The 18,712-nt window shown below is 27.5% G+C and overlaps 1 protein-coding gene across 3 annotated transcripts in view; it reads left to right on the top strand.

The window, feature by feature from the left end:
* The window catches only part of LOC142327112 (vacuole membrane protein 1-like), a 30,650-nt gene that overhangs the window by 1,169 nt on the left and 10,769 nt on the right, over positions 1 to 18,712 (top strand). The window contains exon 1 of one of the 3 annotated variants that reach the window (XM_075369977.1): positions 2,976 to 3,004. The exons of the other annotated variants lie outside the window; for them this stretch is intronic. Within the exon in view, the coding sequence (XP_075226092.1) occupies positions 2,991 to 3,004 (14 nt within the window). The 5' untranslated portion in view covers positions 2,976 to 2,990. Of the gene's footprint in view, positions 1 to 2,975; positions 3,005 to 18,712 lie in introns of those variants that run through there. 3 annotated transcript variants of the gene reach the window in all.

Genomic DNA, 18,712 nt, shown 5'->3' with positions numbered 1-18,712 from the left:
TCATTTTTAGTGGTAATTGTATAAAGCACATTGTAATCAAGTTTGCAGGTTTATCAATTTTATTTGTATTTTAGGAATAAAAAAAAAACAAATTAGAAAATAAAAAGTACACTATTGTACTTTAATGTAAAAATATTACAGAAAGATAAACATATTTATATACACACAGAATGATGACAATTTTTATTTAAATATGTTATAAAGTATAATGCTCAAAATTACTTATTCATTATTTATAATAGTAGTAAATTAATTTATATATTAACATTTTTATATTTATATACATATTGTAACAAAAACTTTATGAATATTTATTTGATTTATTGAACTTAGTTAACAATCATTTTATAGTAAAACTGCTTTACAAATTCCTTTATAGTATTTTTAATTAATTTAAAAAAATAGTGGCCGTTTGTGAAAGACTAAAATTCTTTTTGGTATATTCTTAGTAAATTTCAATTATTTAAAATAAATTATTTCTCTTTTTTGAGTTTGTTAGTATTTTTGGATAATACTTTTAAAAAAAATCTTTTCTTATCATGTTTATTTACAGTAAACCTTTTATTGTTGTTCACTCTGTTATTACAGGGTGAGCATCTTCTTTGTTCCCTTAATTTTTACTGGTAAGATTACATTATTGGATTTAGGATTATTAATAACTGTTGAAATAACTTCATAAATGCACAAGAAATAAGTAATCATTATTCCATGATTCTAGAACATTTTTTTACAAGAGTTCCTCGTTCATATTTTAAGAATGTACTTTAAAGCCTGTTTTGCAAAAAAAACATACAGCATGTATGAAATGTTATAATACTCTTCATAATTTAGTTCTATAAATCAAACATGGCTAATTAAAGCATTAATGTTAGTATTTGTAGAAATTTAATTAAATGCTTAGACATTTTTATTATAATTGTAATGATCACTTTCTTAAAGCACTAATCCAAAAGTATTTTTAAGAGCTTAAGAAAGTTGTCAGCTATAAAAAGAATTTATTATTTTTCTCTGCGATGGCAATTTGAAATGTTCTGAATATGAGTTTTTTTACTTTTTAAATATGTTCAGAAATTAAAAAAAAAATTATATATTTTATGAGACCAAACCCACTAAATGTTCTTAGCAATGGATATAAATGCATTGCAAGCAAAGTCGTCTTTGCTTTTTAACTAAACATTAGCTTATAATGAAGTTCCTGAATCTCTTAAAGATAATCATATTTTATCTAACCTGAAATTTTAAAATTGGAAGCTCACTGACCCAAAAAGATGAGCTAGAGAAATAATTAAAAAAATAATTGGTCTAAAAAGTTAAATATCAAGACGTTCAAAGAATTTTTCTTGAAGATTGGTTGAATATGCAGGGGCTATGGGCAATAAAATGGAACAAATAATTTGTAGATGAAGCAGGCCGCTGTATCATCAGATAGAACTATTACATTAGGAAATCAAAACTATAAAAAAAAAAACAAATTAAAAGAAAATCGAAAAACAAAAGAAAAAGACTGTTGCCGTAATTATGCAAGTATTAAAAAAAGAAATAGAAACGTTGACTAGAAAATATAAAAAAAAAGTAGTAGAAAATTGGAAAAGAAGGAGTTGCATATGGTGCTGGGGAATTCTGAAAACACTGCTATATTTTTGTTTCCAAAAAAAACACATTAAGAAAACAAAATCGATATATACATATATCGATTTTGTTTTCTTAATGTGTACATTGCAATCTGTTCCAACTAGTGAACAATAAGCCATCCCCCCTGGCCTCAATGAGTTGAGAGTATGTATGAGATTAAATGAGGTTTTGTACAAGCTCAGGCCTGAGACATGTGGATAATTGAACCCCAACCATCAAAGTACATTGGCATTACTGTCTTGTATTCATATCCATATAAAAGCAACTAACATTTATTAGAATTTGAACCTCGGACCTTTGACTTAAATCACATGTTGAACAACTGATTGACAATGAAAAGTTAACCACTAAACCAGATTGGTAGGCTAGAAATGTATTATGAATTGATTTCACTGATTTTTTTTTCTAAATGATTAAAATTTGTTCAACTGTGTTATAGAAGGAATACATTTACAACTAAAAAGCGGCTTTGTAAAAATAAATGTTGAGTGCTTATTTTTGAAACATTTCTACATAGTGTTGATAAATTGCCTCTGTTTTGTATGGTTTCTGTAATCAGTTAGTAGAGTGTAGGTTTCAAGATTCAGTGTTCCTTGTAATGATTATTTTTTTACTATCCCTGTTTAAGGTTTATAAGTGTTTTTGAAATGAAATGGTGAAACTTTTTGAAATATATTTTATTTTGTCTTTAGGTAATGAATAATTCATTATTTAATAATCTTGAAACAAACAGTAATTTTTGGGGGTTGACAATAATAATATCAGATAATATTAAGCTAAGGTAACATCAACCTTACCTTTAGTGCAGGTATAATTAATTGTTTTATGATGTTTGTAGTTTATTAATAATTAGGTTTATGGATCCTTAGTAATTTTTTTTTGTAACAATGTGTAATTCAATTTTGCACATTTAATTATTATATTATTTATTGTAATTAGTCTTCATGAAATTTATTCCGCCCAGATTTTTTGAAACGTTTATTTATAAAAGCAGTTCATGAAAAGTATATTTTTTATAACCATACTTGGATGTTAGATTTTATTCTGAAATTTATTCTATAATTTTCTTATCTATATTTGATCTAAAATTAAATTTTAAATTAATCAAAAACAAGTATTGTAGTATTTCCTGATTTTCACAAACATGGTATAATTCTGATATTGAACATTGTGCAATAAATCTAGTACAGTTCATATATATCTGTTTTTGCATGTCAACATTGAAAGGGTCAGGAATATCACTGTTTATAAAGAACTACAATGTAAGTTTTTTTATTGATTTAAGGTTCAAATTTTGAAACGGGGTACTGAATTTATAATTTTTTTTATAATGCTTTCAAAGAAAAAATAGAAAAATAATGGTGAAGTATCTGTAAGTAAAATAGTCATATTCATCACATATCAGCCAATATGTTGATTAAACTCTTACTTTTTTGTAGTGTGATTTATATATATATATTTCTTTTTGTTATATTTTTTTAATGTTACACCACTTTTCAGCTGAACTTCCTGTATTATCTTAAGCATATTTACGTAGGTGTTGACAAAGACCTTATAGTGACAATAGTCAGTAAAAACTGTAGAGGTGGGATAAGATGAAATATGTTTCAGCAACTATATAAATTATATTTAAATTTTTTTCTGTTGAAATCATCAGTGCCCAAAATTAACTATATTTTGAAGTTAAGTTACCAGCCTTGTGTTTAATAATTAGTTATTAGAATTGTCAGTTATAAATTTTTGTAGGGACTAATTTGTTTACAAATTAGCACATACATATACGCAACACATATACATCCCAATAGAGTTTATTTTGTAATTGTTTTGTTTAATTTTTTTTTGTTTTAATTAAAAATGCTTTGATTGTTCAATTTTGTATAAATTTATTTATAACTGAAAGTATAAATACTGTCTCTTCATATTTTAAGAAATTTTTTGCATGGCCCTCTGCACAACGGCAAAACTACGTGATCACTGGTTTAAATATAATAAAACTTGAAAAAAGGTCTTTTCATTAGCAAATATTTATCATTGAAATATGAAATTGTCAATTTAACTATTAGTCCATAATTTGTTATATAAAAAAAATTATTATTTAAATTTTATGAATTTATGATAATCTGTGTTAAGTATTATTATTGTATTATGCAGTTATTTTAGGGAAAAAGTGGTGTACTGGTTACATATTTTTAAACTAAATTCACGAGTTATTTATAAGATTACTGTGTATTAATTGTGTAGGTTGTAAGCATTTTACTTCTTCTGTTCTGATTTTTGTTGTACATTCTGCTAGTTCTTATAACCATTTACAGTGTAGAAATGTATGAATTCCTTTTCATCTGGTATTCGTGCATTTTATTATTAAAAGAAGTTCAGTTAACATTTCAAAAATATTTACATTAAAATTGTAAATATATAAATGTACAAAAATGAATATCATATTTTTAAAGCTGTTTAATAACTTAACTTTGACGTACAGTAATGAATCACAAATATAATGAAAGAGTAACTTTTACAGTTTTCCTTCAAAAGTGTTTGATTTGAGCATCTTTCGTCTCGTGACACACTTTCAACCAATAGGAGAGTTCATCCCATACTTTAACCAGTATGCCTGGAGTAATGGAAGTGACAGCTGGTTCAATTCTGCACTTCAAATCAGGTAGATCAGTAGGTAGCAGAGGCACATACACAATATTCTTTATAAAACCCTAAAGGAAAAAATTACATATGGTCAGATCAGGTGACCTTGAAGGCAACCGCATACATGCTCTGTTATCACTCTGGATCCATGGCGACTGATCCAGTGGTTGGGGAAAATTTCATTCAATCAATCCTGTGTGGAGTTATGCCGGTCAGCAGGTCTCTGCCAAATAAAATTCTCTGGTTCATCAGAGCCATGTAAGGAGCATATCCAATTAAGCAACTCCTGTTACACTTGTTTCAGCAAAAAAGAACAATCTGTAAACTTGTTAAGATATCACATAGAAAACATTTAATTTTGAAGGAGTCTTCTTTTGTACTGTAATAGTTCATTGGGATTTTTAAGATATGAACATTATGTATGTTAACTTTTCCACTAAGATTAATTGTTGACTCATCACTAAATATGATCAGGAAAGTTGTCATCTACATACTAAATTTCAAGTGCAAAGTTAACATACATAATTTGGTCTGTGGGCTTCAAAGCCTATAACAGTTTGTAAATACTATGGATGCATACATAAGCGATTCCTTAAGTGTTCCACACTTCATCAATAAATCGTGGCTGGCCTTCCAACAGATTTGTTTAGGACTGCACAGAAAAGACGGACAGATTCAACTTTTTTTCAGACACCTTCTGTTTTCTTATACTCTTCACCAACTAAATTATCCTTTTTGCTCCTTGATTTTAGCCTTAAAATCAGAGCTGTACATCTCATCCAAGAGATTTTATAACACATTAAAACCCTGATATTCTTTTTCGTATACTCGATATTTTTATTTTGAACACCTTTCTTGCTAATCTGATGAAAGAAAAATATTTAATCTTAAATTGTGATTTTATTTTATTTTTATAGAACATAACAGGTTGTTTTATGCTTCTCCTTTGATTAATTATTCTGTTAAAATTTTGTGCATTTCTTGCCTGGATAGATTTATAGAATATTACTGTAGCATTCTTTTTATGTGTATGATTTTGGTACCAGTAATAGTGTTTGTGGAGCCTCCATTGGAACAGAGGCCTCCAAAAGAGAGGGCGAGCATCATAGCCGCCCCAACATTAACCTTGGAAAGTCCATTAAGCACTTAGATGTGATACTCCCCGCTCCATCTGGGTCGGTATCATTGGATGCTGGCCACAAAACATCCTCCCCACCATCATCAGTGGCATCAGAGGGGGATGAGCAGATGGTAGAAGACAATATCTCCGAGGCTTCGGACACCCTATCCTCAGAGGTAGAGGCTGTGTGAAAAATGGAGAAAAAATTTTAAAAAAGGTTGGCCTAAGGGAAAACCTAGGTGATAAAACCTTATTTGCAAAATGGTCTGTAAAAGACTGGTTGTGAAATTGCTCTATAACTGTTGTCTGTAAATCATTATCATTAGTTAAAGGTTGTAATTGTGCTCATGAGTTACATGATTAATTATTTATTACTTACTGTGCATGATTCCACATGTGCATCATGTTTCCCACAAGATGGAATCTCATTGAAAAAAATTTCAGACTATGTATGTTAATTGATAATATACCATTAGGATAATTAGTTAATTATTTTATCATCCAAAAGTTGGTGTTTTAAAACTACTAAATAAATTTTGTTCCAGGAGTAATTTTCTGATTAAAGAATTGTCAAAATAGTTTGCGCGAACGTGCACCCATGTGAACATGAATTTGTATTTGTGTGAAGCTGAAATTTTATACAGTAATAAATGAATGTAAAAAAAATTATAAATAAGGATAACTGTTGCATTATTTAGTATGCATTTATTTTTATTGTGGGAGTTTTTTTTTTAATATATAAAAAGAATATTTGTTAATGATACTCCTCACCCCTACCATGTTAATGTACTATTTATATTTATTTAATCATTAAAATGGAGAATCCTTTAAATTTCATAAAACATGTTATATTATTGCACCTTGGGCTTGGGCATTTTAATTGATATAAGAATTTTAATTAGCAAATTTGATTTATCTTTGATGTCACGTAAAAGGTTGTGCATCCCTGGCTTTTAAAAAATTGGATGTAATTTATTTTTTGTGGATAAATATTTAAATCAAAGAAAAATATTTTTAAACAACTTTTTTGCCACTTTGACTTGTAATTCATTTTTTGGAGATAGGAAATTTATAGTAAAATTTTTTAAAAGTGAAGGTGTGCCAGGAATCTTATATAAGCCACTTTGCATGTAACATGAAGATGAGATTTTGTAAATCTCATGAAGAGGATAGATATCCTCTTCATTCTTATGTAATTTTAATGGAAACCTCTGCATAAAGGCAGATGAAATAAATTATTTAATGGATAATTATGTGTTTCATTCTTGTGTTTACATTAAGTGTTTACTTATTGATTTCATTTAACTAATTCATGTTTTAAAGTAAAATTATTTTATTTTATGAAAATTTTCATATAATAAAATGTAAGTGTTTAATAATATTACTGTAAATATCTATTATAGTTGCATCATTACATTATTTATTGGAATCAATAAGTAATGTGGTCGTACTTATATTGAAGAGTAAGTAGTTCACTCTTCAACTAATGGAGAGAGAGGAATGTCTGAGTGAATTGTGTATAATCAATCTGTATTATTAAAATGAGATCTATCATTTTAATGTGCTTGTAACAACACGGTTTTGTGGTGATGACAATCTATTATTAAACTTACCTCGTTTTCAATTTTATGCCTTATAAATAATTTTTTTTTTTACAAAAAATATTGATCTCTTTAAACATTCTTATAATTGGTCACTTATTTATCATTGAAAATATAATTTATATTATTAGTATTATGTTTAGTAATATAATAAGTTAACAGTTAGTGTGTTGAATTTTTACATGCAAATAAGTTTGTTTTTTTAAGATAACAAGCCTTTTAAAAGTAATAAGTCTTTTCAAGATACATAGATTTTTAAATGTTGCTATTCTTTTTATAAAATTTTATCTGTAAGTGTTAATATTTACCTTTTGATTAGACTTAATCATGCTTAATGCGTGAATGTTTTTTATTACAATTAATAAATATCTCCTAAAAATTCAAGGACTGCTATAGTGGTAAAAACCATTATGTCTGTATATGGCTTGCTTTTGATAAGCATCTAATTTAACTTTTTTTTTCTTTGAACATTGTATGAAAGTAATATTTATTTCTTGAAAACAAAAAAAATTAGGATTTTTTAAATAATGGATACATGAAGTACTTGATAATTAACCGTTACTTGATGAAAATCAATCATAAAATTTTTTTTTTATTCTTAAGGAACACATTTAATTATTCATTAAAAATATAAATTTAATTTGAGTTATATTAGCTGCTGTCTTCTGTCTGAATTTTACTGAAAAGAAATATATGTTACATAAATGTATGTAATGTTAGGTGCCTTTACCAAAGTAATTATTGGCACAGACTTGAGATATTAGACAATCAAGAAATTAGCTTAGCTGTTTTTAAGTTATTATTTTATACAGGCTTTGCTTAAAAAAAAAATTAAAAAAGAAATGGTCGTCCTATTGCCTTCTTCACCAACCCAAACATAAGATTGTGGTGTATCAGAGAAAATTATATACATAGTGTTTATCCATATTTGATCATTTATCGTGTGTTTAAATGTATATAAAAATTAATGAATCTTTTTTGATTTCTGAAAAATCTATGGTTTAAAACCTTCAGTCATATTGATCATTGTAAGTTAATAGTATAGTTTCTTAAAAAACTTTGTCAATAATTCCAGTAAAATAATTTTTACATTCAACTATTTTTGATGTTTTTCTTCAATAAAAAATTGATGGTAAGTTGTTTTTCATCCTGATTTAAAGCAGTGTACAGGTAACATTATTACTTCCCAAATCTGCAAAAAATAACAATTTTTGATTTACTAATTGTTAAAACAGGTTGAGAAAAACCTACAGAAAAAAGCCTAATGATGCATAAGAAAAATATGGTAATGTAAAAATTTTTAAACAGACATTATACATATAACAACCTGAAAGTTGCTTTATTTATGAAAACTAGATTATGCTATTATTATAACTCTGCTGTTTCTACTTACATTTTGTCTGGTTTATGTTAACTGCTGAATATGTGTGTGCATGTGTGTTTGCTATTTGTTACAGCAAAACTGTAAAGCAGTTACTCTGTTATTATTAAGGGTGCTTGAAAACTGATTGCAGGGGAATCAAAAATGTAATAACATTTTTATCCAAGAAATTTTCAAAAATTTTGTTGCGTCACTATTTTTGATTTTGATGATATTTGATGTACGATAACCCACCTTGTGGCCAAAAAATATTTTTTTATACCAAAAAAATTATTTTCTTGAGTAATAGACTATTTTCTGACAGGTAAAACTACTGCCAACAGGTAAAGCACTTACTGCTGTAAACATTTCAGATTTTTGCCACCTGTCCCACATGTGGTTTTTGGGCCCCAAAAATGAGACATTTTCAAAACCTTATGATTTGGTGGCCATTTTTTTTTAATGAAGGACACTTGTTAATAGTCCAATTTAAAAAAAAAAATTAAAAGAATTAAAATGTAAAATACAGGCCTGTTACCTAAGCCCTTCATTATTTATTTTGAGCACAAAATTTGAAAAAACAACAATTTGTAAACGTATCTTTTTCAGTAAACATTATAAGATTTGGTTGTGTAACAAAATGAATTTTTTGTAAACTAAGATGAAGTTCCATCATTACTCTTTCCAAAAGGTCCTTTTTGACCCTCTGTATGATGTAAAATAAGAATGCTGCTGGTTATGGAAGAAATGATGAAAATGGCTGTTTTTACCTATTGGCAAGTCCTAAAATAGTCTATTACTCATAAAAAACATTTTTATGAGTAATTTTTGGCCACTACAATGTGGGTATATGTTTATATATATATATATATATATACATTTAAATTAAAATTGTAGTTTTAATTCTTAAAATTATTTTAAAGTATTGGATTAACTAAAATTCTACCATGCCGTTGATTAAAAAAATATTTTTATATATCTTTTTTTTTTATAAAAGTGACCATAAGAAACCGTTAGTGTTTATAAAAATAAACACTAAAGGTTTCTTATGTTGAATGATTTCAGAGATTTATTTGTTATATTTTTATTCCAACTAAACTAAATTTGTACAACTTTTGTAAAAAGTATGTTTTTGTATGCCTACCTATCTCTGAATTCATGTCTGCAAGCAAAAGCTAGTAGGATGCTCTAGTTCGATTAAAATTTATAATATAAATTCTTTTAAAGACTGATTTAATTTTGAATATTTGAATGATGTACAGACTCAAGAAGGTATTGTGTTTTCAATATTTAATAATTATAGTAACAAATAATTTCAACAATTAAATTATTGGGGAAAAATGCATACTAAAGTTAATTTTTTTACTCATTTGTGTATTAGAAGCTGTTTGTTAATCATTAAAATATATCAATAGGGACCTATCCCAAAACTTGTTGATTTAAGGTTTTGTTTGTTTATGACAAATATTTTAGAAATTCTGCAACCTATAAAAAATTTGAACTTTGTCAGTTTAGTAGTATTCCATGTTATCATTACAAAATATTTTTCATGAATTTTATCTGTAAATGGCTTTGATAATTTTTTTAATTTATGATTTTTAATAATATCACAAAAATATAGTAGTTGACATGAAAAAGTAATTCTTAAATTTAGAATAAAAGTTATTTCTCTTAGAAAAAGATTTTACTTTAAAAAGTAGTCTGTATATTTTTATTTTTTCTCCACTGTAGTAACAAAATTTTAATTTTATGATAAGGTTTACAATTTTATTTTTTAAGATATAAAATATCGCATTTGTCTTTATAATTATCAGTGTTTCTAAATATAATTCTATTGTATTCTCAAAAATAAATTTTTCATACTGTATTTTATATTATTTTGGAAATAAAGATTTAGGATGTTTGAATCTAGTCTTACTTTGCTGTAAAGGACGATCATTTAGAAAGCTACTGTAATTAAGATAACTGTAGTAGGAGAAAGCTTTGTGCTAAACATATCACATTTTTTCTTACTAGAGAGTTTTCATCCTATTTTATTTTAGGCCAACCTGTTATACAATTTCTTGATCTCGTTTTACTGTTAAGAGTAGAGGTAAATAAATATTTTTAGCTATATAAAGTTAATTTTCTTTGTAAAACGCTTTCTTTTCCTTTGTTTATTTGCTTTATAAACAAAAATTTTAATTTGGATAATTAAAAAATAGGTTATTCAGTTTAATGGTTTTTATTATTTTTACAAGGTGTGAAGCAAGATTGAACTATTCAGTGAGATTTTATTCAATGAAAATTGTTCATGATTACATTACAGTTTGTGTAAATTCAATTTAACTGGTTTGCTTTATTTGAGAAAATCATCAATTATTTGGATGAAAATCATACATTTTTTCATTCATAATTTTTGTTTAAATAAATAACCTATTCAGAACTGACTTTCATACGTTATTATTTAAATTTGGACAGGAAGTTCCTCTTTTGATTACAATTAAAGTTTTTTTTTTTTTTTAATATCTGCATCCCAGACAGTTATTCTACTTGCATTTCTTTCATATCACATTTGCCTGTATTTTTTTTTATTATTAATTGGAACCCTAGTTTCTTATCTTTTAATTTCTTACAAAGATCTTTATTCCTCTGGGCACTGATTTTTCAGGCCATCATCCATAAATGAAATTAAAAGTTGCAAAATAAATTAAACCTTTAGAAATAATAAAAAGAAAAGCACACAAATAATTAGAAAATAATAATTTCCTATTATTCTGTCAATTTTGACTTTCCTGCGTCTACATTAAATAATGAGTTTGTCATTTTTAATTTAATGTTGACTTTCTAAAGTAAAAATTGAAAGAATAATTGAAATAGCATTATTTTCTAATGTTTTTGAAAGATTTTTAAGGTTTTATTCATTTTTTTAATTTATTTTTAACTAGTGTAATGGAATAAAGTGGTAGTATGAAAATTCATTTTAATTCATTAAAAAATTTTATTATTTTAAAATAACCTTATCTGACTAACTGTTGAAGAAATAGTGCATGCAGTGGTTACATACAGTGTAGTACATTGTTATGAATATTAAAAAAGATAATCGACACTAAGCATGTGCTGTGAAAGAAAGGTTAAGCTTTTTAAAATCTATTTTTTTAATTTTTTGTACATTATTTTATTGAATTTTGAATGGCTTTAATATTTTTCCTTACTGTGTAGATTTATTGAAGTTATATTTTAAGAAATGCTTTTATTATTTTCTTTGTTTTGAATGTGGTGTTATAACTGCTTATTGCTGTAACTAGGTGTATGAAGGAATAACATGTGATAGATAGAGGAAGGTTTATTAAATATGTAAATATGAACAGCAGCCTGCTATTTTATTCAAGTTGACATTATGAATTTTGTTTGCTTTGTAAAAACAAAAAAAGTGTTGTAAAGTGTAGTTTCTTTAAAATAAACTACATCTAACAAACTATCATTAGAGAGCTGTGTATGTTATATGAATTCTGTTTGAGTAATAACTGATTAGATAACTTATCCCTGACTGATATGGTTTTATAAACTTTCATAATAGTGATATTATGAAAGTAGTATCAATATCATCTGTCAGTAGTATCAGTGGGGATACTAGTGACAGATAATCTTGATTTTTACTTCCTTGTACAAAGTAAAGGAAGTATTGTGATCGCAAAAAGTTTTGGTTTTCAGATATCATAGAAAATACCCATTTTAACCATCCCTGAATCCATTTTGACTAGTTTTGGCATGACATCTGCACATATGTACACATATGTGTGTATGTATGTATATTCGAGGTATGTATCTCTTGTAACTCAAAAACGATTAGCCGTAGGATGTTGAAATTTTGGATTTAGGACTGTTGTAACAACTAGTTCTGCACCTCCCCTTTTGATTACAATCAAATGAACCAAAAGTATCCAAAAAAGCCCAAAATCCAATTTTTGGGGGATTTTGGACTTTTTTAACTACAGTAATAAGCCCTCATTGAGAGCTTTTCAATGATATATCATAAGTGGTACTTATTTTCATTGGTTCCAGAGTTATAGCCAAATGAAATTTTTATTAATGAAATATTTGGATCTTGCAGGAGAGGCACATCGGTTCGAATCAGACTTAAATTTTTTTTTTTTAATTTAAATATATTGTTTTTTTAATAATTATTAACCTCTGATTGTAAAAGAATTAAATATTAAATAATAATTCAAATAATAAATAATTCAATAATTTTTTTTGTCTTCAGTCATTTGACTGGTTTGATGCAGCTTTACAAGATTCCCTCTCTAGTGCTATTTGTTTCATTTCAGTATACCCCACATATCCTACATCCCTAACAATTTGTTTTACATATTCCAAACATTGCCTGCCTGTACAATTTTTTCCTTCTAACTGTCCCACCAGTATTAAAGCGACTATTCCAGGATGCCTTAATATGTGGCCTATAAGTCTCTCTTCTTTTAATTATATTTTTCCACACGCTTCTTTCTTCATCAATTTGCCGCAATACCTCTTTGTTACTTTATTCGCCCATCTGATTTTTAACATTCTCCTGTAGCACCACATTTCAAAAGCTACTAATCTTTTCTTTTCAGGTATTCCGATCGTCCAAGTTTCACTTTCATATAAAACTATGTTCCAAACATATACTTTGAAAAGTGTTTTCCTGATGTTTAAATTCATTTTTGATGTAAGTAAATTATATTTCTGAATGAAGGCTTGTTTCGCCTTGCTATTTGGCATTTTATATCGCTCCTTCTTCGTCCATCTTTAGTAATTCTACTTCCTAGGTAACAAAATTCTTCTACCTCCATAATCTTTTCTCTTCCTATTTTTACATTCAATAACATTCGTTATTTCTATTACATTTCATTACTTTCATTTTGTTCTTGTTTATGCGTAGGACTTCATCCATGTACTTCATTGTTTCTTCTAAATCTTTTTTACTCTCTGCTAGAATTACTATATCATTAGCAAATCGTAGCATCTTTATCTTTTCACCTTGTACTGTTACTTCGGATCTAAATTGTTCTTTAACATCATTAACTGCTAGTTCTACTTAAAGATTAAAATGTAGCGGTGATAGGGACAATCCTTGTCAGACTCTCTTCTTTATTACAGCTTCCTTCTTATGCTCTTCAATTATTACTGTTGCTGTTTGATTCCTGTAAATGTTATTAATTGTTCTTTTATCTCTCTATTTAAACCCTAATTTTTTAAAAATTCTGAACATTTTATTCCAAAGACTTTTTAGGTCTATAAATGCCAAGTATGTTGGTTTGTTTTTCTGTAACCTTCTTTTTAATCTGAGGGCTAAAATTGCTTCCCTTGTCCCTATACTTTTCCTGAAACCAAATTGGTCCTCTAACACTTCTTCCACTCTCCTCTCCATTCTTCTGTACAGAATTCTAGTTAAGATTTTTAATGCACGACTAGTTAAGCTAATTGTTCTGTATTCACATTTATCTGTTCCTGCTTTCTTTGGTATCATGACTATAACACTTTTTTTTTAAGTCTGACAGAACTTCCCCTTTTTTGTAAATATTACACACCAGTTTGTATAATCTATCAATCGCTTCCTTACCTGCACTGCGCAGTAATTCTGCAGGTATTACATCTATTCCAGGAGCCTTTCTGCCATTCAAATCTATTAATGCTCTCTTAAATTCAGATCTCAGTAATTGTTTCTCCCCTTTTATCCTCTTTGACCCTCTTCTTCCTCTGTAATACCATTTCCTAATTCATTTCCTCCGTATAACTCTACAATATATTTCACACACCTAGCAACTTTTCATTTCGTACTATAAATCTGTGTTCCATCTTTGTTTAATACATTAGATTTTAATTTATGCATCCCAAAATTTTCCTTAACTTCTTGTATGCTCCATCTATTTTACCAATGTTTATTTCTCTTTCCACTTCTGAACACTTTTCTTTAATCCATTCTTCTTTCGCTAGTTTGCACTTCCTGTTTATAGTATTTTTTAACTGTCAATAGTTCCTTTTACTTCCTTCATCATTAGCATTTTTATATTTTCTACATTCATCAGTCAGCTGCAATATATCTTCTGAAATCTAAGGTTTTCTACCAGTTGTCTTTGTTCCACCTAAGTTCACTTCTGCTGATTTAAGAATTTCCACATTTTCCCATTCTTCTATATTTTCTACCTATCTTTTTTACTCAGACCTCTTGTGATGCCCTCCTCAAAAATCTTCTTTACCTTCTCTTCCTCAAGCTTCTCTAAATTCCAACGATTCATCTGACACCTTTTCTTCAGGATTTTAAACCCTAATCTGTATTTCATTATCACTAAATTTTGGTCACCATCAATGTCTGCTCCAGGGTAAGCTTTGCAGTAGACGAGTTAATTTGTAAATCTTTGCTTAACCATGATATAATCTATCTGATACTTTGCAGTATCACCTAGTTTTTTCCATGTGTATATTCTTCTATTATGATTTTTAACCTGGGTTTTGGCAATTACTAAATTATACTTCGTGCAAAAAGACTGACTTTATAAGTTGGTTCCTTCTTTCATTCCTTTTGCCCAGCCCATATTCACCCATTATATTTTCTTGTTTGCTTTTTCCAATGCTTGCATTCCAATCTCCAACTAATAATTCATTAATAATAAAAATAAAAATAAACAAATATGAAAAATCAGAAGTTATCAATAAATAAAATTCTATCCACTTTTCATTTTTTTTAAAATATGTATTTGTAATTTAATAGGCATACAAGGAAGTCATGTTGTGCCCACATCAGATTTTTTTAATGTCTACAGTTTTTGAAGTGTGATTCATTTACTAAGACCTTTTTTTAGGTTTTGAACTGTTATTGTTGCTTGAAGTAACACTGTACTTTATGTTAATTTGACATCTACTTATCATCGATTGTGTCATGACTGACTTCTAATATTCATCTCTCAGTTATCTCATTTATTCTATTTTTTGTACATCATGTTCACTTCATTATTATAATGAGTGTTTCAAAAAGGATGCAACCCCTTTGTTTGACGACGTGAATTTATTACAAAAATATTAATGTTAATAAAATATTTATACAATATTCAAATTACCTTTATTAACTTTACAATAGATGTTCAAAATGATTTCCTGTAATCCTGATGCAAATTCGTACATGTTTCATAACATTTTCAGCCACTTTTCGTAATGTTTGCTCATTATTGTTTAATATGTCACTGTTACTATTAGCCTTCAATTCGTCAAGTGTATCAGAGTAATTTTTAAAACTACATTTTTTAAATACCCCGAAAGGAAAAAGTCTGCTTGTATACGATCTGGGGATCTTGGAGGACGCAACCGTTTTGATATCAAAATATGGCCAAAAAATTCCCGTAACATATCTTGCGTTTCATTAGCAATATGACACTTTTGCATTGTCCTGCAGGATCATCTAACATTCTCGTTTGTGTAAATCAAACATGAAAATAAACTGTTCAATTAAGTGGCGATAAACCTTACAGCCTACAGATTTGTCAGAAAATAAAGGTCCCACTACACGACACTGGGAGAACTCATACCAAACATAAAAACGTAAAATTTTACATGCATGTAATGGTCGTTCATGAAACATGTTAGGATTTTCAGCGCTCCATATTCGGCAGTTTTGATCGTTAATGTAGCCATCCGAGTGAAACCATGCCTCATCGCTGAAATAAACACTATCCAAAATTTCAACAAGAGAGCGAAACCGACTATACTGTAAATGTTTTCCGCGGTCTACTTCTTTCAGTTCTTGACACCGATGCGATTGTAATTTTTTAGTAGCCCTGAAAGTTGTAGATAATGAAAGCGCAGCCTGTGAAGATAACTTTCAGGGCGATTTTCTAGGCAAGCTATTCAGTTTTTCACATTTTCCAGTACTTCTACTGTTAACAATGATAGTCGACCTGTGGTTTTCCGATCATGTACACCCCTAGTTCATATGTAATTATTGTATATGTAATTATGTTGTTATATAGTTAAAATAAATTTTAGTGTTTGTAGTATAACAAATATATTAAGTTATGTAATTATTTTTTTTTTTTACCTAACCTATAAACTAATGTTTTTTTATGTCTTAATTGTTTGGTACTGATAAATAGATAGTAGATTAAAAATGCAATGCTAAATATTGAACTATCAGTGACTCGTAATTTAAACGATGATTCGTATAAGGTAATTATGTTAAATTTATCTATTATTAATTGAATGCCATTATTAATTGATATGTATAATTAACTAGTTTCTATTAGAATTGAAACTATTTGATCTCTGTCACCTTGTAATCTGGATTTAAGCCAGCTACATAACATATACTTTAGTGGTAGAAGTACTGTGATATGTTAATCGACAAATCATAACTTTCATTGACTTTAGTTTAAATTATTCAATTAAATGCTTTACAACATATCATAACTTTTAAGTCAGCATTTTAAATTTACAGTACTTTGGAATTTACGGCTGTGATCTTTAGAAGATAATTTTAATTTATTTGTAGTTGTTATTAATTGATCTGTGTTAGCAAGGATAATACAATCAGTTTTGTATGATAAATCTTTTCACCTTGATATTTTATAAATATAATTTTACTAATCAAAGCTTTCTTCTTTTTTCTTTTTTTTTTAATTGATAAAATAGCAATTTTAAAATGCTAGTGAAAAAATAATTAACTAATTACTGTACTGCATTTCTTGATTTGAAGGAAATTATTGATATTTTACATTCATATAAAATAGTATGTATAATGCTACAAAGAAGAATTTATAATATACATCTTTTTTTATCACAAGTAGCACTGTTGAATCATATTTGTCGCTTTAATCATAGCCACTGAATGTATTAGTATTTGATTACTCTTCTTAAAGGCAGCTGATCCTAGATTGTTGTCTAATTTAAAATCGGTTAAATTGAGTTATGGCGTATAAAATTTTATCCCTATATTTTACCGAGTTGCACTTCATGGGTTGTTCCAGATGTTAAAGAAACATCGTCGTGTAAAAGGATATCTAGTTTAAGAAATGTTTTAGAATTTTTCACTTTTTTTTATTTTTTTTTTTTAGATGTTCTGTAATTACATAATTTTTATTAAAAACATTCTAGTATTCTTGTATCAAACAAATGCTTGTGCTTATGTGTTATTCAAATGTTTCAATTTTGATAATACAGACCATAAATGTAACCAACTAGAAAATGATTGTAGATTTTTTTTGTTTAAAATATTACTTTAAATCTATATTTTATAAAGAACCAATGCGGACAGATAAATACAAATAAAATATTATTTCACCCAGTGTTTTTTATGGATCACTCTGAACATCATTCTGGTACCTTTATTTTAATGTGCTTTGTTACTGGAGTAATTTCCATTTTTTATGAAACATCAAATTGACTGAAAATGAGTTAGAAAAATTTTAATTTTATCGGTAGTATTGAACTAAAAATTCCAAATTCAGCAGTCAAATCACTTCGAGGCAATTATTTTTGGAGAAGAAATTGCAGCATATGGGTACATCGGTTATGTAAATTCATTGAATTCTTTTGATAATACTGTTTCTAACTTCAACCAATAACAATCATGAAATTATTTCCTTTTACACAATGCAATCTGTTTCAAACAGTGGCAGAGGTACTTTTCACTTTAAAGTCTGTATTAAAAAAGAATATGCAATTCATTTTTGCTATATTTCATGTTTTGTTTGTTTGTTAAGAAGGTTTTTGTTCATAAATATTCATGTTTGAGAAATTTGATGCATCCAAGATCTAAAATTTCAGTAAATCATGATTCCACCAGTTATTAGTAGATAGTTGTTTGTATTGTTTTGTACTTTGTTGCTTTATTCTAATAAATTTCATAAATTTTCTTAAACAATTCAAGATATAGAAATTATAATGGGTCATTGGCTATTTTAATAATCTAATTAGTTAGTTAGATTTTTTTACATTTTATAAAAGTTGTTTCATCATTGAATGATTATTGAATATTGATGGCTCATTTATTATTTTTTTGACGCTCTTAATCTGTTTAGGATGATTCATCTGTGAAAAATTTAACTGAATTGTGAAGAAATTATTTAATCCAAGGTAAACCGTATACATTTCAAGGCTGTTTTCTTTATTAATTATAAAGTACTTGTTCAAGGAAACAGAATCAACTGGTGTAATAAAAAAATGAGTTAAAGTGTATCATAGGCATAAAATATGAATTAATAAAAAGGTTAGAAAGGTTATTAATAAAAGGTAGAATTGTGAATGTAGGTTAGCGGTCATGAATTTTTCCTAAGCAGTTGTCTGACTGAAGGATAACAGTTTGTTATCCAAACCCTCCATTATTAATTTTTGAATCAGTAACTTACT

Source organism: Lycorma delicatula, chromosome 6 (genome assembly GCF_047948215.1).
Source record: "Lycorma delicatula isolate Av1 chromosome 6, ASM4794821v1, whole genome shotgun sequence".
NCBI lineage: Eukaryota > Metazoa > Arthropoda > Insecta > Hemiptera > Fulgoridae > Lycorma > Lycorma delicatula.
This window is presented reverse-complemented; position numbering and strand designations above follow the sequence as displayed.